The 21675-nt window shown below is 35.4% G+C and overlaps 1 protein-coding gene and 2 long non-coding RNA genes across 4 annotated transcripts; 2 read left to right on the forward strand and 1 right to left on the reverse strand.

The window, feature by feature from the left end:
- Window positions 1–2812: 2812 nt before the first annotated feature.
- On the forward strand, window positions 2813–3290 carry LOC141377689 (uncharacterized). Its single transcript, XR_012390230.1, has 3 exons — window positions 2813–2878; window positions 2958–3050; window positions 3152–3290. It is a non-coding gene; the product is annotated as an uncharacterized lncRNA (long non-coding RNA).
- Window positions 3291–6083: 2793 nt separating this feature from the next.
- Window positions 6084–20990, forward strand: cysltr1 (cysteinyl leukotriene receptor 1). 2 transcript variants are annotated; one of them, NM_001423673.1, is given in 2 exon segments: window positions 6084–6223; window positions 19225–20990. In NM_001423673.1, a coding segment is annotated over 1 exon segment (1029 nt). In that variant the 5' UTR covers window positions 6084–6223; window positions 19225–19230; the 3' UTR covers window positions 20260–20990.
- Window positions 7901–16440, reverse strand: LOC141377690 (uncharacterized). The gene is made up of 3 exons (XR_012390231.1): window positions 14916–16440; window positions 12795–13740; window positions 7901–9382 (listed from the first exon to the last, which is right to left on the reverse strand). It is a non-coding gene; the product is annotated as an uncharacterized lncRNA (long non-coding RNA).
- Window positions 20991–21675: the final 685 nt, after the last annotated feature.

Raw genomic sequence — 21675 nt, forward strand, 5'->3', positions numbered from 1 at the left:
TTTACTGTGGGGGAAACCGGAGCACCCGGAGGAAACCGATGCGAACAAATGGAAAACATGCAAACTCCACACAGAAATGCCAATTGACCCAGCCGAGGCATGAACCAGTGACCTTATTTCTGTGAAGCGAGAGCGCTACTCACTGCTCCACCATGTTGCCCTATAAAGAGAAAAAACATTTATAATAATAATAATGTTTTTATTTGTTGTAACTAGGATACCTGATCATGCAACAGTAGCAAAGGCATATGCCTAGAAAAAAATTGCCTTACAAAATAAATAAGTAAACTGGAAATTGTAGGTTGGATTGGCTTTTAGAGTGTGATTTAGCAAACGCAAACACACACACAACAAAAACAACAAAATTAACAACAACAGTAAGGGACTAAAGGGACTAAGCCAAAGCAAAATTAATGAATGAACGAACAAATTAATTAATTAATCAACAACGACACAGTATAATAAATAAATACATAAATGAATGAATGAATAAATAAATAAATAAACCCTACTGGAAAAAACAGCTTTAACCAGCCTAGGCTGGTTGGCTGGTTTTAGCTGGTCGACCAGGCTGGTTTTAGAGGGGTTTTGGCCATTTCTAGGCTGGTTTCCAGAGATGACCAGCTAAAACTAGCTTGACCAGCCTAGCCAGGCTAGGAGCCCAGCCAAAACCAACTATGTCCAGCTTAAACCAAGCTGGTTTTAGCTGGATTTAGCTGGTCTTTTTCCAGCCTGACCAGCTAAGACCAGGCTGCACTCTTAAAAGTGATGTGTTAAAAATTTACACAAAATATGTGTTAAACAGGTCGTAACACATTTTGTGTTACTACGGACACATTGTGTGTTAATATTGTGCTTAACTGTTTACACAATGACTGTGTTAAACACATTTAAACAGTATGTTGGAATACAATGCATTTTTGCCTGTAGTCAAATGGCACTGTGTTATGAGTTTATTTAGTTTATTTATCATGATGGTAATATAAAATAAGCATTTGTGAGTATGTGGCTAAAAATTCTATATTTCGGGGTTTATACTGTGAATTTCTGCACGCGCATGCGCAGTGACGTTCTTTTTCAACTGACGCTCTCCCAGAGCTCTATCGGATAACGCACCTCTCTGCCTCAGGTGAGTGAAATTCATTAAAATTCGTCTACGATAGTAAATATTTCTTCCACTCTGCGTGAGAATGTCTTGTGTTAGTTGTCCAAGAAGTTATTTTTGTTACTTTGATTATGTTTTCATGTTTCGTACTCCTGATACACGGGACTTGGCAACTCTTGTCATGTAACATTAACTTTAGCCGCGCAAGCTAACGCATCTGGCGCGTCTTTTGTAAAGCTGCGTTGGCACTTGGCAGAATTGTTAATAATAAGTTACATATAAGGCGAAAGACTTACCCTAAATATGTACTGCATTTTGGTGTAAGAGTTGCCGTCACTTTAAAAAGCCTCTGCGTCTCTGACACTCGAGGTAACGCTACCAGATATAATTTATGCATTTAACGTTACGTTATTATCATTAGGTTATTTAATATATAACCTTATATGAAGCTCTGCAGCAGGAATTTAAACATAAATCCCTTGTCGTAACGTTAGTTGGGTGCTTTGTACAGACACCAAATGGCGCCGAGGTCTATTCATAAACAATAGCTAAAATATGAAGATCTTTAATGTATTCAATTTTGCGCGCCATTTTGTGGTACCCTACTAGTCGCATACTATTTAAAAGTGTACTTTTTATTGTCATACACAGTTACAGGTGTTTGTTTTCTCATTGTGCTGTATGAATTTCTCTCTTAGGAGATGGAAGTCGAGGAACAAATTACACCGCGTTCTTGAAACTGTCTTCATAGACAAAGGAAATATGGAGAAAACTATTCACAGATGGCAATGTTGGAGATCTGATAGCCTTAGTCAAACAGGTCTCAACTATCTTTTGATTGAATATTGAAATTTGACAGATTTTCAAGTTCATTGACACTGATGTAAAAGCAGGAGTAAAGGAGCTTGGCAAATTTCAAATATATTATATTGCAAGCAACACCCCGGACTCATTAGAAAGAAGTGTGCACTCATTACAGGTAAAACATTAATATATTTCTCCCTTTATATTACTATAGATAAACGTAAACATTTAAATAAATAAAATGTTTTGGCATTTCTTAGTGTCCTTTAACAGATTCAACTCAGACTGGCAACACAACTAGTTTGCTGACGCTGCTTGAAGAAAAGCCTCTTCAATCCTGAGAGAACATGAAGACTGTCAAAAAGTTGCTGTCAGTGTCCTTGTAGAGAAACATAGATTGTGAGTATGTGGTTTGTTTATTTCATGTAAGATGTATTTATTTGCAAATTAAATAAATTACATTTATTTAAATAAGTTATATATTAAAATAAATTCTACATTTAAAAAATATTTCAAATAAATACATTTAACAATTTATCCCAATCAATTCTGAAGTACCACTGTTTAGTCAATTTTTTGTTTGTCAATGTTTGTGTATAAGCAATTTATGCAACTGTATTTGTTTTTTACTTTTTTAGCTATCCTTCTGGTATAGAAAAGCTGGTACTAGCAAAAGAGATTCTGTCATTGTTCCCCTCAGGTGCCCTTTGGTGAAAATGAGGGACATGAGAATGTAAGAATGTTTTTACATTATAAACTGAATTTATTAGGAATGTGTATATAAGTTGCTCATTTATTTGACTTTCATTAGTTCTGTTTTTACATTACTAATGTCAGGAGGATTTTTTTTTTTGCTAGGCCATCACACAGTCGGACGGAAGCTTCAACAGAGCCAGTGAGGGTACAGTTTAAAACATCATCATTGTACACCGCAACCTTCTTCACCAAGTCCAGATGAAACCGTACCAAGTGAGTTGTTGTCTCTGATAAAGAAGATGCGACCAGACAATTTATCATCAATAAAGACTGCAATCAATCAAACCTTCAGTTACAGAAGAAGATGGAGAACAACAAAATCCCTTCAAAATCTCTTGCTGAAATCTTCAAGGACTATCCCAGATTTCTTGACATGCCAGCTTTGGTAATAGACATGCTCAACTAAGACAGAACTTTACACAGACATTTATTTCATAATTGTAATATTAATATTTCTTTGTTTCTGATTTCTTTCTTTCTTTAAAGATGGACATTGAATTTTCCAAGCTCACAGATAGGAACGAAGACTTGTTTATCCAGAAAAGGGAAGGGACGATAATTCCAGAACTCAAAGAAATAGCATCTTGGAGAAGAATATTGACATCAGACTCTTACTGAAGATGGCTGACAATCAGCATGATGGTATGGGTTACAGCCAAAATATCTGTTGCATGTGCACACTTTTCTAAAAATAGTTTAAAAGATAAAACTTAATGTGAATATTAATATTCTATTAAAGATATTAATTTCTAATATATTTTGTTTAAATTCTTATTTTGCATGTGACCTGTATCTTCACTTCAAGATGAGCTGTTAAACTGTTAAAGATCCTTATTCATCTTCTTCCACCCACTGCCTCTGGGAGAAGTGTTGCTGGGAGTAAATGCTGTGTGACTTCTGCTGTGTCCTACCTGTTGGAGCAAGTGCCGGTATAGTTTTTATTGGTTTAGCTTATGATAAATAAAATGTTTCTAATGCAGCAACATTTTCTTATGCTTTTTATTGTTTCATTCCTGAAGGCTGGTACCACCGTTACATCTTTGCTCACTGAATCCATGAAAGGGACCCTGAAGTCAGCTCTGCCGCAGTTGGTTTCTATTGGTTGTCTAGGACATGGATCCTTGTACGTGTACGTGTACTTGTAGCTGTGGCAAAGAATGACTCTTTTGCTCTTTCACTCGATCCTGAAAGCCTGACCTGTGCTGTAGACAGACTTTTCAAATTCTTCTGGCTGTGCAATCTTCAGTATCCATGCCAACTGTCTTCTGTTTTTTTTTTTTTTTTTTTGAGTATATATATATATATATATATATATATATATATATATATATATATATATATATATGACTTGTCCTTGTCCCAGTCATCTTGCACACGATCAAAGGTCATGGAATTAATTGCTAAGGTGCAGTCTTGTACCTAATTGAAATAAGCATGTACACCTATCCAAAGTGTCTTTAAAATGATTTTGTAAATTGGCATTTAAGGGAAATGCATGCACTCTCTGATAGTCACAACCTAACTTTAATTTGTAGTCAAAATCGTTGCCCTAGAACATATCATAATTTAAATTCCTTTTTAAAACATCTCAACAGATCATTTTAAAATTAATTCATGCCCTTCTGAAGAGTCAGGACACACAGGGAACGAGAGTTTTAAGAGTTAAGTATTTTGATGAACATATTTTTTTCTTCAGTGTCATCAGAACAAATCGTTTTCTCTTTGCTTTGCTGCCTGGGGACTTAATAGATTACAGACCTCTAGACATTTTGTCATTTTGTGATCAGCAGTATGTATCTCCTAAATACAAAATATTGTTTTAAACATATTAGTGATTGAAACTTTGGTAACACTTTATAATAACTACACACTATAAATCATTTATTAAGCATTAGCAAATGGTGAATTCATTAATTTGTAAAGCGTTAACTCTACATTATAAGACATTAGCGGTTTACAAATGCTGTATTCTTGACTTATAGGTAAATGTTTAATGTGCTTAATAATTGTACCTTCACACTTTGCTTCTGATTATTTTTTCACTACTAAATTAAGGACTGCATTATTTACAAACCATTTGTATTTGAAAGTATGAATTGTAAAAGTACAATTGTTAGGCACATCATAAATGTGCTTATAAGTCAAGAAAACAGCCTTTGTAGCTGTATTTAGAAACCCATTACTAATGTCTTATAATGTAGATTTAATGCTTAACAAATAGTGAATCAACTACTGTACTTGCTAATGCTTAATAAATAATTTATATTGTGTCGTTACTATAAAGGGTTACCTAAATGTTTGAAGTGTTTTGACTAGATTTGACAATGATTTGTTTTGTTAAGACAAGCACCTTACATGTGGGTGAATGTATAATCAGTGTGCTATGGTTATTAATTTCTTTCACTAGAGAATAATTTTGAAAATGGATATGTTTCATACATATTTGACATTTTATTGGCATGCGTAACAGATACGAGTTCAATTTAATGAATACTTTTATAAAGTGAGTTTTTATATTATGTACAATGAATTGCTGTAAAACATTTGAATGCATTTGGGAAAATTAAACAGTATGTGAACAGTGTTTAATGTTCCCTGTGAGATTTTGTATATTGATTTTACATTTATAATATTTTTTACATTTAAAATTACAAAAAACGAATAGTAACACACAGTTGTGTTAAACACATACAAAAATAACACATCTGTGTGTCAACTTATGCTGCACATTAATGTGTTACATTTTATGACACATTTTGTGTGTTAAACTTAACTCAACATGTGTTGTCCCTGAGCACACTCAGGACATGTGTTGAAAATAACACATGTTGTGTTGTTTTCAACACATTCCTATTTAGAGTGTGTAAATGGCTGGAAACCAGCCTGGAAATGGCCAAAACCCCTCTAAAACCAGGCTGATCAACCAGCTAAAACCAGCCAACCAGCCTAGGCTGGTTTAAGCTGGATTTTTCAGCAGGGAATAGTTTCCCAGTGTTGTGTTCCAGCTGGAAGGGCATCCGCTGTGTAAAACATGTGCTGGATAAGTTCTTGGTTCATTCCGCAGTGGCAACCCCTGATTAATAAATAAATAAAGTTATCTTTCACATTTTATTTTTTTTTTTACTTAATTTTATGAGATGGTTAAAAGTCAGCATTTGAATACCGGGTAGACAATATTCTTTTGCCATTCTAGTCAATTCTGAGAACGGAACATCCTAACCCTTAGCTCTACTTGCACCATCCGATAAAGCTCTGCACCACTTAAAGTGCTTACGGATTGCGAGTTAACGAACCACTAACGAACCACATTTTTGTTTAGAGAGTAGGATCTCTGCTGTATTATGTTCACTCATTGTTCAGTTAACGTCACACGTTAATTATAAGCCCATCGCTGTGCCCCGGAGGCACCCAGTTCCCCAGAAGGGAGGCGCTGCCTACGCGTTCATGAGCGCACCGAGTTTCTCGTGCGCTCTATCAGAAAGCTGATCTATGTCAGAGGAAGGAAACCTTTCATTTAAACTGACGGGACGGCTGCTCGAAAGAAGACGGCAGATAACGGTACAAAAACTTTTTGTACAGTTTTTTGTTTGTTAACCATTTAAATTGCATGCGTTATGCTATCTCTCAAAGTTTTGTATGATTGCTGGTTTTATAACATTCGCAGACTTTTATATAATCTACTTTATTGGCAAACTATTAACGTCATGAAAATTAGATATAGTTTGCTCTAACAATGCAGTACTTTCTGGTTGTGTTTAAATAAGTGTCTGTATAATGGAAGTCTATAGGATCTGTTTCCCACCCCAGAATGCTGCGTTTGTACTCTGTAGATGAAAGACGACATTTATGACAGAGCTTTCGTTTTTGATGGTGTGTTCTTTTAAACGTACAACTAAGGAATGTAAGGAATGTGTGCAACATGCAAAAGAATACAGTTATTCTAAATGGCAAATAAATTGCGCTCGCGAGGCAGAATGGAGCTACTTAAAGTACAAATAAATTAATAGCTGATGTAAAACTAGCTGCAACTTAATCTGAAGACCATGTTTGTCTAAACTTTTTGATAAATGTTATTTACTGGTTGATCAAAACGATGAAGTGGTAAGTGCATTTGGGTATGCAAATGCATTTAGAGTAAAATTACATTCAATGCTGATTTGTTTTTGTTTTTTTTTTTTTTTTTTCATACCAGTTAACACATAAAAAACTATCATAATAATACTAAAAATATTATAAATAAAATTAAAATAAATATAATAAAAATAAATATAATATAAATATAATAAAAAATTATATGTGGCATTATTTTAAAAGCATATAGAGCCTTGCAGGCAGTTTTCGTGAAGTATCACAATTGTTTTTTTTTTTATAAATTAAAGCATGATATTTTACCTACAGTTAAAGTCAGAATTATTAGCCGCCTTTTTTTCTTTTTTTAAATAATTCCCAAATGATGTTTAAAAGTGCAAGAAATTTTTCAAAGTATGTCTGATAATATTTTTCTTTTGGAGAAAGTCTTATTTGTTTTATTTTGGCTTGAATAAAAGCAGTTTTAATTTTTTTAAAGGCCATTTTAGGGTCAAAATTATTTACCCCCTTAGCCTATATATTTTTTTCCGATAGTCTACAGAACAAACCACCGTTATACAATAACTTGAATAATTACCCATACCTGCCTATTTAACCTTATTAACCTAGTCTAACCTAGCCTTTAAATGTCACTTTAAGCTGTATAGAAGTGTCTTAAAAAATATAGAGTCAAATATATTATTTACTGCCATCATGGCAAAGATAAAATAAATCAGTTATTAGAAATAGGCTATTAAAACAATTATGTTTAGAAATATGTTGAAAAAAAAACCTTTCCGTTAAACAGAAATTGGGGAAAAAATAAACAGGGGGGGGGATAATAATTTAAAAGGGCTAATAATTCTGACTCAACTGTATAATAATTTGTATCAAGTAACGGCAATTTTGTATTTAAAGGGATAGTGCACCCAAAAATGTAAATGTACCTACTTTTTACTCATCTTTAAGTTGTTCCAAATTATTGTGTATATGTTTATTATGCTGAAGGCTAAAGAATGTTTGGAAAGAAGCTGAAAACCTCTAACCATTGATTTTCATAGTAGGAAAAAAACACATATTAATGAAGTCAATAGTTACAGGTTTAAACCACCTTTAATAAATAGTCAAAGTTTGTTTGTTTTTTCTTTATATCTTCCAATATAGACTGGATGATGGTGAGATTAGATCTCAGTGTGAGCTCTGGCTGACTCCTTGTGCAAACCAAAAGTTATAGTTAAAATGTTTGAGCATGTACATATTTGTGATTCTGATGCTTGTTTGTTAAATTAGTGATTTGCATATATTGCCACATATCAGATTTCTATGTGAATAGTAAACATTCACTTATATTAACTTTAAATAAGATGCATTAAAATGCAATACAACGATACTGTATACTCTAAAACAATAGGGTGATCTTTTTTATTTTTTATATTTATTTTATATTTTTACACAATCGTATAACAAACAAATAATTGATCCTAATGTGATATATGTACAAGAAACAGTTAAACGTATTATGTAGTTCTAAATGAATAGGGTTAACGGTATAGTTCACCCAAAATTAAAAATTCATCGTCAAAATCATTGACTCACCCTTCACAAACCTGGAACATGGAGTTTCTGTTTTTCTGTTGAGGACAAATAAAGATATTTTCAAGAAAGATTTAAGCCTGTAACTATTGACTTCCATAGCATTTGTTTTTCCTGAGTCGATGGTTGCAGGCTTTCAGTTTTATTCATAGTATTCTTTATAAATAAATATACAGTTGAAATCCGAATCATTAAACCTCCTTTGATTGTTTTTCTTTTTTAAATATTTCCCAAATGATGTTTAAAAGAGCAATTTTCACAGTATGTCTGATAATATTTTTTTTTATCTGGAGAAAGTCTTATTTGTTTCATTTCAGCTAGAATAAAAGCTGTTTTTTTTAACCATTTTAAGGTCAAAATTATTAGCCACTTTAAGCTATATTTTTTTCCAATAGTCTACAGAACAAACCATCGCAATACAATATCTTGCCTAATTACCCCATTCTGCCTAGTTAACCTAATTAACCTAGTTAGGCCTTTAAATGTCACATTAAGCTGTACAGAAGTGTCTTGAAAAATATCTAGTAAAATATTATTTACTGTCATCATGGCAAAGATAAAATAAATCAGTTATTAGAAATGAGTTATTAAAACTATTAAAATTTTCTCTCCGTTAAACAGAAATTGAGGGAAAAAAATTAACAAGGGGGCTAATAATTCTTACTTCAACTGTAGAACAAAATAAAGAAACACATAAACTTTTGGAACAACTTAAGGGTGGGTAAAGAGAGATTAAATTTTCATTTTTAGGTGAATTATCCCTTTAAATTCAATTACGAATAAATATTTTTGAATGTGTAATTACAAATGAGTAATTCCACAGTTAAATGTAGAAAGTACATACATTTTTATTTCCTAATTTAATTCTTCTTCTTTTAATTCTCAATAAGCAGATTTATGTTGATTATTAGAGTTTTGCCCATGCATTGCACAGAATACTAACTCTGAAAACATCTACATTTGTAATTCTGGTTTTATATGAGTCTAGCTTTATATTTACATTGTGATTGTTTCAACCTCCACAAAACATCATGTTTGTCTTTATCTTATATTTTACTTATGATTAGTGATGAATTATTCCCTGTTTTGAACTGCTTTTGTTTGGTTTGCATGTTGAGATACCTACACTGTTAACCCTTACTGTAGATTATGCAGTAAATAACTGTAAAATAGCCAGTGTTTTGCTGTAATAAAATGAAACAGTATTTTACTGTAAAAGGAGCAGGATTTGTATGAAATTTTGTAGTGCAAAGAATAAATTACAGTAATTTACTTTATGTACCCATTACAGATAGTTACTGTGATAATAAATGGTAAAATACTGCTCAACAATTATTACCCCATGTACTCTAATGCTTTATATTTCTTACTGTTCAGTTTTGGTATGTGTATGGTCAGTATTGAGGAGAAAGTGAGACAATCCATTGATGATAAGCTAAATTTCTCTGCAGCCATCTCTGTGTTTTCTTCTGTTCCTTTTATGTTTTTAACATTGAGTATCAGGAGTCAACCAATGTTAACGTCACAGAGCTAATTAAAAGGTAAAGATATGGACGAGATGCATTTAAAGGCAAAAATATTCACACAGAGCAACCAAATTATCACAATCATTTTTATAACTTTGTTTACTTTTCTATAGTTAATCTAATTTGCTTAGTTTAACCTATAGTTAAGCTTTTAAATTGCACTTTAAGCTGAATATTAGTATTTTGCTAAATAACTAGTAAAAATGTGTTATTTAAAAAATATCTTAAACAGCACGTACATACATGTTTGCTGAGACTCAATTAATTTGTTTGGAAAACTTCAAATGAAGTAGGTAAAAGTGGCATTAACAGTATAGTATAAAGGCTTTCCTAAATAAATGTATTAATCAGGTTATTTATTTTTTTTTTAATTATTATTATTACTACAGGTTTGGAACAACATGAGAATCAGATTATTTAGTTATTTTTTTGCTTTGGATGAAGTTTTTATATTTTTATTGTTTTTATTCAATGATATGTGCTTGATTGTGATAAATGCTGGCAGTTCCTTTGAAAATATGGTATGTACCAGGGATGTCAAACTCTTGGAGGGCCGCAGCCCAGCAGAATTTAGTTCCAGCCCTGCTTCAACAAACTTCCTTTAGATTTAGTTTGATCAGGTGTGTTTAATTAGTATAACTGCACTGTTACTCTGTAGATTGTGCAGTAAATAACTGTAAAATAGCCAGTGTTTTGCTGTAATAAAAGGAAACATGTATTATTTATTAACACATTTTATTTTACTGTAAAAGGAGTAGACTTTGTATGAAATTGTGTAATGCAAAGAATAAATTCCAGTAATTTACTTTATGTACTCATTACAGATAGTAACTGACAATAAATAGCAAATTACTGTTCAACCATTACTGTCTCATCTACTCTGATGGTTTATGTTGCTATTTATAGAGACGTGCATTTTAAAGGCAAAAAATAATGATTTAGGCATCACCACACACTCCCACAGGCTGTCTGTCTTATTCTAAACACAAAGGTGTTAGAAAGAGTTTTCAGAAAATGCTGGCCCTTTAAGGGAGCCAGGTGTTTGATTTGTTTACTGCTGAGTGTGCTCTATTCTCTGTCCATCAATTCAGATGTAGAGTCTGATGTTTTAGGCTTTAACTAAGAATCTACAATGAGTAAGTAAAATGTGTTCAAATGTTTTTGAGGATTTCTAAAATAAGGCTGTGTTTTAAGTTATATTGCTGTTATCTTGAACTGTGTACTTGAAAGCTACATTGTTAGCTAGTTAGCCTCTCCTCATATAACTTCTTACATTACTTTTGTTTAAGTATATGTATTTATTGGATATTGCATACTGCCATAATGTTCAGATGCGAACAGTTTCATGTATCTTTCTGGCAACTAAGCCAAAATTAAATTCCATCATCTCAGTAAGGTAATGTGCACATCATCACAGGGAATCACAGAAACATGATACACATAGCCATCCACATACAAAAGCTCCACTGTCAGGTCCCAGGTTGTGAGTTTGTTGCTAAGTATTTTTCAGAGCAGTGTTTCCACCTATGCATTTATATTTGAAACAATAAAAAAGTTTGTTGTCATGAGATAATTATAACAATAAAAGATTGGATCCTTTGGTTTTTCGGTGTTGTCAACTTTATTTATTTTTTTTATAATTATTTTAAACTTTTTATTAAGATTTGACAAAGTTTTTAATTATTTAAAACTTTAAAATGTAAAATAATTATGTTGTGTTTTTTGCTGTTCATTTGCTGATCTACCTTCCTGCAGATTTCAGTTGCTTTCCATATCAAACACACCTAAACCAATTAATTAGGACCTGAACACTTGATAATTACAGGCAGGTGTGTTTGATATGGGTAGCAACTGAAATCTGCAAGAACGTAGATCACCAGGAACAGGATTGAGCACCCCTGCTATATACCATGGGGGTCAAACTCCAAGTTCCTGGAGAACTGCAGCGCAGCAGAGTTTAGTACCCACCCTTCTTCAACATTACCTGTAGATTTCTAACGAGCCTTAATTAGTTTGATCAGGTGTGTTTAATTAGAGTTACAGCTTAAAGTCCTGGTCACACTGCACTATTCTCCCTTTAGACTTCCATTCATACGCATGTGAGTACTGCAGATCTGGAATGATAGCTCACGAGACAAATTTCATAATTCGCAGCATTGGAAAATTCAAGTTTGGAGAACGCTGACATGCAGAATTACATCATGTGATTGCTTGATACCAATCAAAGATCAAAACATGACCTCTCTGGCTTGCTTTTTCAATCTTTAAATATTTTGTTTAATTCCACTTCTCGCTTTGTTTAATTCCACTTCGCAGTGCAGTATGACAGAATTTTGCATACTCAAACGTTAATGTGACCGCAGACTTACTGTGCAGACCTGTAATATGTAAGACAATATTTATATCTGCTGATTTCTTAATTTTGTTATACTTTTTCTGTTATTTATTTGTTTGGTACCGAAACAATAAAATAAATTTGTCTAAAAAAATGTTATGCCTTCTATTTTTAAATAACAGCTAAGAATACTGATTAATTTTAGTAACACTACAATAACTATATATGACATACTATTAATGTGTATGCAGTATAATGCTGTGATTTGTAACACTACAATACAGTAATTAACTGTACACAGTTTCCAGTTAGTTACCACTACTGCTCTATTACAGTAATTAACTGGCGACACCGTTGCCAGCTACTCACTGTATTGGTTCAGTTACAGTAAATAGCTGGCAACACTGTTGCCAGTCACTCCCTGTAATGGTTCAGTTACAGTAAATAACTGGCAACACTGTTGCCAGCCACTCACTGTAATGGTTTAGTTACAGTAATTAACTGGCAACACTGTTGCCAGTTACTTACTGTAACCGAACTTTTACTGTGAGTGGCTGGCAACAGTGTTGCCAGTATTCTACTGTAAAAAACCCCGGTAAGGTCTAACAGTGTATGGTGATAAAAACACTTTTTTTATTAGTGCCTTATTTACTGAAAGACACTGAACAGCTAGAGAAGCCTCTGACTGGCCGTTGGGCCATTGCTGAGCATTTGTCAGTCTAGTTTGTTCATCAGGCTCATGCTGGAACTAGGTTGCCTAATTCAGCCAACATAGGCTCATTCTGAAAACGTAGCCCTATATACATATCTGGAGATCACGAATATTGTAGCCAGAAGTACCTATGGCTGCATTTCGACTTTAAAACAAATGCTACGGGGTGGTATGACAACATTTTTATTTTTACGCTTAACAGCTGACCGCCTACCTCAGTGTGGACAGCTTTCCCGCTGTTACCAGTTTGTCCAGTAGCTTGCCATGTAGGTTGACGGACTTGAGATGCAGAGAGGAGTTGACCACAATGACAGGGTTAGAGTCTGGTGAAGAACTCAAAAAGCCAGAAAGCCAGTAAAAGAAAAACAAAAGGCAAAAATAAAATAAAAAAGTAAATAACTTGAGAATGTGGTAAAATCTGAAAACGTGGTAAAATCATTATATTTTAAAACTCGGTTACTAAAGCCTGATATATACTTCTCCGTCAAGTGACCGGCGTAACCCACGGCACATGCAACGCGCGTAGCTCTGCATTTATACTTCTGCGCACTGTCTCTGTTGGTCTGCATTAATACTTCCAAAACGCTAGTGGGCAGTGAGGTGTTAATATTCCTCTGTGTTGAGTTTCTTCGCTGCTGTTTTGTACTTTCTGAAGGCTTCCTGAATGTACAAGTGGCTCAAACTCGCTCATTTTGAGGCAGGAACCAGCGGACATGCAACAACTTTAACTATGAGGTAAACACAAAACAAAACTTTCCATCCGGAGCTCCTTCACAGGACTCCACACTTGTAAACAATCACTCCATAGGGCTGGCGCCGCTCACATGACTGTCGGTCTCACCTTAACTCGTCGGCGATACTGTCACATCCATCAGTGACCACCTGAGGGCGCTGTAGTGCATCAGGACTCAGTTAGCACTACAGCGTCCCAGAAAAACTACATTCTCATAAGCTGCGTCCCAAATCGCATACTTATGCACTATTCTATGCCATTTTGTAGTATAAATAGTGTAAGTAGTGCGTTCACACTGAAAACTCTAAAAATAATAAGTGCACTTTAATTACCCGGATGATGCACTCATTCAGCCGCTAAAAAGAAGTGTGGAATGATGGACACTTCACGCACTCAACGACCGCAGGTTTGCTTACGTAGCGGAAGGGGCAGAGCTATCAGACGCACATGTTGAATAACTTTATTTATTTTGGATGGTGAAAGCAAAATTCTCCTACTACAGTGATTTTAGCGTCTCCCGATGGTGAATGCGGCAATACTCACGGCAGATATTATTTGATAATTCGGTCGTTTATTTCACCGATTTGGCGACCGTCAAACATCATCAGGGAAACGGCTTGAATTTTCGCTTAGTAAAAACACATTAGTGTGCCATTTGGGACGCCACTATATACATATACCACCCTGTTGAGTGTGTAAGTGCATAAGTACATAGTGCATGAGTGCATAGTGTATAGTGTGCCATTTGGGACGCAGATATACATACCACGCGCATACACCGGAACACCTACACTGACCTGTCATCTCATCTGTTCTGTGTTACCGTTGATTATCTGGACTATATATTCTACCATTCCACCTTTGTTTGTGATCAACAAGGTGATATGAATACAAAGTAACAAATAAACGACAAAACCATAAACTAAATCAGAGACGAGGCTCAGGAATAACAAACTCAAACAACTAAACCTAATTAGAAAACAGACGAGACAATAACACACGAACTAGACTGATGCAAAATACAAGAACAGGATCAGAATAACAAACTCAGAATACTGGACTTACTGAATACTCGAACAAGGAAGACAAACGACGCGATCACAAAGGTGGAATGGTAGAATATATAGTCCAGATAATCAACGATAACACAGAACAGCTGAGATGACAGGTCAGTGTAGGTGTTCCGGTGTATGCGCGTGGTATGTATGAGAATGTAGTTTTTCTGGGACGCTGTAGTGCTAACATCAGAGTCCTGATGCACTACAGCGCCCTCAGGTGGTCACTGATGGATGTGACAGATACCAAGCCGACCAATCACAGAGCTTGCGCTATTCGACGTTGTGACGTGTAGTTGCATTTTTGAGAGGTGCACGTCAGCGACGCCGACGGTCACGGCGTAGGGCTATGCGTCAATGCGTAGGCTGCGCCGTAGCATACGCGTGCGCTTGATACAGAAGTATAAATCAGCCTTTATGGTCAAAAAACTCCCAACTTTTTGTTGAGAAATCATGTTTTATATCGTGTTTAGAAGAGTACAACTGCAAAAAAAAAAAAAAATGTGATTTATGGAAATGACTAAAGCAAGTTTTGAAGATTTCAATTGCAAAAGATGTTGAAATATAAGACTTTTAAGAGGTGGTGGCAATTTTCACAATCAAGAGATTTAGTACTCTATTCCAACTCATTATCTGCATTAAATGGTTTTTACAGTAATTAAAGAGATCAACTCCAAGACAGAACTTTCTGTATGAACTTTGTACCAAATCTATACTAAAACAATAAACACGTTTTGATAAATAATGTAAGTTTTATGAATAAAACTTTCACAAGTTACATTTCTTTAAGTTTACATTTCACATAGAGGTGAATGAGGTGCAGAGAAGCTTGCTCAGAAAAAGGCCCAATTCTATTTTCATACCCATACCCCTTTCCCTTAAAACTGAGTGTGAAGGGGAAGGGCTTCAAAATTTACCTCTAAGAAATGGGACAGCACTACAGTACCTACATACGTCATCAGATGTCATCGCGATCCCTTGCTTCATAAAAGATCAGACGATCGCCACTGCTGTAGTTATTCCAGTTGTGTTATTTTTTGGTATTTATCTTCAGGCAATCACTGAAGGCATATATTATGTTATCATAACGATGTAATGTGGCAATAAGATCATAACTATACTGCGCATTTACACAGTGGCCATATTCATCTATGTAAACACACCAAAAACAACATTAACATTACAGCAGACAAAAAGTCATTCACAGTCACTAGACATTACTGACAGGTTATTCGAGTGTCAGAATGTTGTGGAACTGCTGTACAGGAGTTATGATTATGGATTATATTAAAATTTAGCTGTTTTTATTTTAGTGTTTTTTTTTAAAGGCATGAGAGTAAAACACGAAAGTGATTATGAATATATTAAAACATGTGTTTGTTTGTTGTAAAAATTCGTAATAATGGCATAAAAAAAAACTAGTTTGTGGATCTCCTTACCTCCGGGTGCAACTGTCCTGTCATTGTGGCTGGTGTATTCTGGGAAATTTTCTTACCCCTTGGTTTCGAGTGTGAAAAATCGAAGGGCTATCTACCCCTTCCCCTTAGCCCTACACCATCAAGCTAAAGAGAAGTGGAACACCCCTACCCCTTCAAGGGAACGCACAAAACAAGAGGTAGGGGTAAGGGAAAGGGCTAAGGGGTAGAATTGGGATTAGGGCAAAAGCTGTTGTTTTCAATCGTTTACTTCACTAAATCAGTGTAATGGTGCAAGGACTGATCCACTAGGCCCCATCGATAAATGGTTTGCGTAGAAAAAAAAAATGTCAAGCTCGTGTAAAAGTATTTTATTTTCATACTTTTTTGGCTGATGTATTTTGTAGTTTATTTTTATACACTTAAAATGGAGGTGTTTGGTATTTTGTTTTAAAATACATTTCAATATATATTTGCCCATTCCTGGCGAGAAGTAGTAATAGTAAGTCCTAGGCTGTGGCCTACAGGCCTCAGGAAATGTGTAACTAATGACAAGTGAAATAAAGTGCATGGAAATCAGCTATGGCCATCATCTTTAGAGCTGACGGAGACAGGCCTGCATGAGAACTGGTCCTGCAAGAACTACGCTATTAAACTCTACAATGTACTAAGTACACTATCAAGTATCAGAACCTATCAAGTATCAGAACTTCATGTTCATGTAGACTGTTATGCCATGCAATCAAATACTGCAAAATTCTTTCAGCAATCATCAACATTAATTATAAAACAAATATTGAAAGAGAGAGTACATAACTTACAATCATGTTCCTATATACAAAATTGTATAAAGTAAACATTAAAAGTCCCCAAAATCTGAAACTCCTCAGTTGCTTCATCACTGTCTCAAGTGTATGAATGCTGAATGCTGCCATCTTTATGTATGAATGCACAGTATGTATGTATGTCTAACTGTGTAGGGAGAGATTCTTGTCTTGGCACCGCATACTTCCTTCCTGTACGCTGATTCATGACTTCCTGTTATCAATCTATTAACTTGTCATATGATCAGCAAATTGAACCATCCTGTTGTTTTTTTGAGGCCACATAGTCTTGCGTGAAGAGTGTGTAAAACACATAGTCTATGAAATTTCTGTGTACTTTGATTGACATGCAATCCAGCCGATCATAATGCCAATATTCTGTGACCTGCCACTTTCTCCTACAAGAGTCTAAGAAGAGACTAACCATGCATAGTAGAGTTATTTTGGTCATTAACATGAAAAATGGTTAAAATGTCCTCGAATAGTACTTACACTGCAGTCAACAGCTTCCAAGAAAGGCTGGGCGTATATGTTTAATCTTTTCCTGATACCTAGAAAAGTGTTTGAAATTGATATGTTTGTGTGGACAGCCTCACCATTGGCTGTCAATCAACAGTGCTGCAACTTGCTAAATGAATGGACTCGAAATCTGAGGACTCAACATTGATGAACAGGTCTTTTCTGTTATCAGACCGGGACAGTCAGCAATAATTTGGGAATCAATTTGTAACATTTTTTTTTATTAATCTGAATTTCCCATTATTATATTGGTAGGTTATAGATTCCGTCTTTATTGTGTTAAAAATATGCTCATGTCCTGAATATATACCTTGTTTGCATATTGCAGGGCTTTATGTCTACTTTTGTCTGAAATCAGTTTGTAATTTATACAGAAATTATTCACTATTTTCCTGAGGATTGCACAAATTGATTGGGGAGTGCATGGATTATACTGAAATCTTAATGGACAAGAAGAATTGGGAGTGGAGTTTGGGAAGGGTCCATTGTCCCAGATGTGTACATTTTCCTATAAACTGTCCAATTCTGCTGTAAAAAATCTAATCTTTTTAACAGCAGAAAAAAACAACTTTTTTATTTTTTTCATGAAATTTAGTCTTGTTTTATTCTCTAAAACTACCCCAACATTAGAAAAAAAAATCATTTTCTTTTTTCACATTTTCTTGAAGACTGTACACATTTAGTATTCAGCAAATGTCGGCTGTAAAACCATTGACACCACAAAAACTACTGGCACACACATGGACATTCCAACACACCTCTTAAACACAACAATCTATAAACAAAATCTATACCATTTAGAGTCTATAGTCTAAAATAGTGATCAAGTGAGTCAGAACTACACTGGTTCCCACTTAACTGTGTATTCGTGAAATGTATGATTTATTTAGTGTGAATATATTGTGTACGAGACATCGACTGCTGCCCACAACATAGGCTCATTCTGAAAGCGTAGCCCTATATACATTTTTGGATATTGGGAATTATGTAGCCAGAAGCACGTATGGCTGCATTTCATCTTTAAAACAAACAATATTGTTCATATGTTCCTTTTCGCACTTACCAGCTGACCGCTTACCTCCTCATGGATGCTTTCCCGCTGTTACCAGTTTGTCCAGTTAGCTTTCCATGTACGTCGGCGGACTTGAGATGCAGAGAGGAGTTGATTTTGATGATGAAGTTCAAGTCTGGCGAAGATCTGTTCCAGAAAGTGGGTATGGGAAAAACCGAAGGCAAAAATAACAAGTAAATAACAGGGTGAGAATGTGGTAAAATCTGAAAATGTGGTAAATATCAGGTGAGGGCTTTTCGTTTTTTTGGATTGCCGTTTTAAACTGTTGGTTAGATTTAGAGAAGTTGGTGGGAGGGTCAATCATTGCTTTTGAAAACACCATTGGTTGGGTTTAGGGAGAGAGGAGGGTGGGTCAGTCAGTAGATTGGTCAGTCATTCAGTCAGTCAGTAGACAGCGGCCTTTGGTTGATTTACATGAGAACAACAGGCGCAAATAGCACTTGCGAGAGAAATGTGAGATCTCAAAAAGCATACACAGCAGCCTCTCGTGGATTTGCAAAATCAATCACTGCAAAAAATAAATTAATAAATCGTAGCTCCTGGGACTTATTTGGCACACTCCAGAAATGTATGTAGTGGTACATTTTCAAAATGAGTCTGGGTTGGCTGCTCATGACAGTTCTATAAGATGACACTTTCTGAACAATTTTTATGACAGTAATTTTGATTGTCACTACATATTAATATTTCTTTCTGTTTTCTTTTAGTGACCAATGGCTAACTTAACAGACTGCCCCTCAATCGATGAATTCCGTAACCAAGTCTATTCTACGGTGTACTCTATCATTACTGTCTTTGGTCTGATGGGCAATGGCTTTGCACTGTACGTGCTTCTTCGTACCTACCGTCAGACTTCAGCCTTCCACATTTACATGCTGAACTTGGGTGTATCAGACCTGCTGTGTGTCAGCACTCTGCCCCTCCGGGTGCTCTACTACATCAACAAAGGGCAATGGAACCTGGGGGACTTCCTCTGCCGGCTGAGTTCCTATGCACTCTATGTAAACCTCTACTGCAGTGTCTTCTTCATGATGGCTATGAGTTTTACCCGCTTCCTAGCGATCGTATTCCCGGTGCAAAATCTGAGGCTAGCCACAGAGAAGAAGGCATGGATAGTTTGTGTGTGCATTTGGATCTTCATTTGCATGACCAGTTCACCTTTTCTGCTCTCAGGTCAGCATACTGACCCACTGACTAATAAAACCAAGTGTTTTGAACCACCAGAAAAGCCAGGCAGCCTGGATAAACTGATCATGCTCAATTACTTTTCCCTGGTAGTGGGATTTATCATCCCCTTCCTTGTCATCTTACTGTGCTATGCTGGCATCTTGCGCACTCTACTTAGGAACACTAGTGGTGCAAACAAACAGCGTTACACTCGTAACAAAGCCATTCGATTAATCATTGTGGTGATGCTGGCTTTCTTGATCAGTTTTATGCCCTATCATATACAACGCACACTGCATCTCCACTTCAAAAGCCGCAAAAGTGCAACCTGTGAGGAAGTCAATTACATGCAGAAGTCTGTGGTCATCACGCTTTGCTTGGCTGCTGCCAACTCGTGCTTTGACCCGATGCTCTACTTCTTCTCTGGAGAGAACTTTCGACACCGTCTATCAACCTTTCGCAGGGCTTCTGGAAACGCCATTTTACCACACAAGGGCCGTCATCCTCTCCAAAGCTCCCCACCTGCGGAGGATAGTGAACTGCAGAGCTGTAATGGTTCAAACACACATGGGTAGAGGAAATGAACGTGTGTTAAAGATAAAGACGAAATTAAGCTTATTCTTCAAAGCAGTTTTAAGAAGGTGAAGAAGGAAAAACAATGAAGAAAATCCTATTTACTCCATTCCAGTATTAAAAGTAAAAACTACTCCGCAGATTTTGTGCATGACTTCGATGAAGGATGGGTATCTATTATTAATTCATTATTATATAAAATGACTCCAGTCTGTAGAAAATGTGCTTCCAATATGTAAAACATGTTCTTATGACAGCTTTTTGAGATATATAATAATGTTAATATATGTTGTAACTTTGTGTAAATACTGTATGTTGAAAATAAATTACCTATTATTATGTTCTCATCTGAAATCAACTTCGAAAGGGGCATAAAAGAAAGGAACAAAAGCAATTTATCAGGGAGCCAAAAAAGTTTGTTGTATACAATGCTGTTTTTTTATAAATATATTAGTTATCAACTTTTTGTGAGTGGAAATGTGTTACTATATTTGCCATTAAAAACATTTTATATTGTATTTTTAATAATGATAACAGGACCTCCATAATTGGTTGTTATGTATTATTGGAAGTGTTGATGTAAATTATTTAACATGTAAACTATTGGATTCTGCATGCATGATGTTCTTTCATTCATTTTTCTTTGGTTTAGCCCATTATTTATCAGGGGTCCACAGCGGAATGAACCACCCATACAAGATGTGTTCATTGTAAAACATATTCTTATATCAGAGTTTTCATAATGTATTAATGTTCAATTATATCACAATGTATTGTAAATACCTTGTTTTGAAATATATTACAAATGTAACATTTTAAACTTCTAACTTGACTTAGAGAAACAAAAGCTACTCAGCAATATTCCATATACATTCCTAATACAAAGAGCTATGATTATTTGACAATTATTTTAGGAAGAAAGAGAGAGGAGGTGTTTTGGAAAATAGTTAATTTTCTTTTGGCTTAGTCCAGGCGTGTCCAAACTCCATCCTGAATGGGAGTTGTCCTGCTGAGCTTAGCTCCAACCTGCTTCAACACACCTGCTAGGAAGCTTCTAGTACAGGCATGTTCAAACTCGGTCCTGGAGGGCCGGTGTCCTGCAAAGTTTAGTTCCAACCCCGATCAGACACACCTGGGCTAGCTAATCAAGCTCTTACTAGACTTTCTAGAAACATCCTTGCAGGTATGTTGAGGCAAGTTGGAGCTAAATCTGCTAGACACCAGCCCTCCAGGACTGAGTTTGGACACCCCTGTTGTAGTATATCTAGTAAGAGCTTGATTAGCTTATTCAGGGGTGTTTGATTAGGGTTGGAGCTAAACTCTCCAGCACACTGGCCTTCCAGGATGGACACCCCTGGCTTAGTCCCTTTATTTATCAGAGGTCACCACAGCGGAATGAACCACCAACTTATCCAGCA

The sequence above is a fragment of the Danio rerio genome, chromosome 14 (assembly GCF_049306965.1).
Source record: "Danio rerio strain Tuebingen ecotype United States chromosome 14, GRCz12tu, whole genome shotgun sequence".
NCBI classification, from domain to species: Eukaryota; Metazoa; Chordata; class Actinopteri; order Cypriniformes; family Danionidae; genus Danio; species Danio rerio.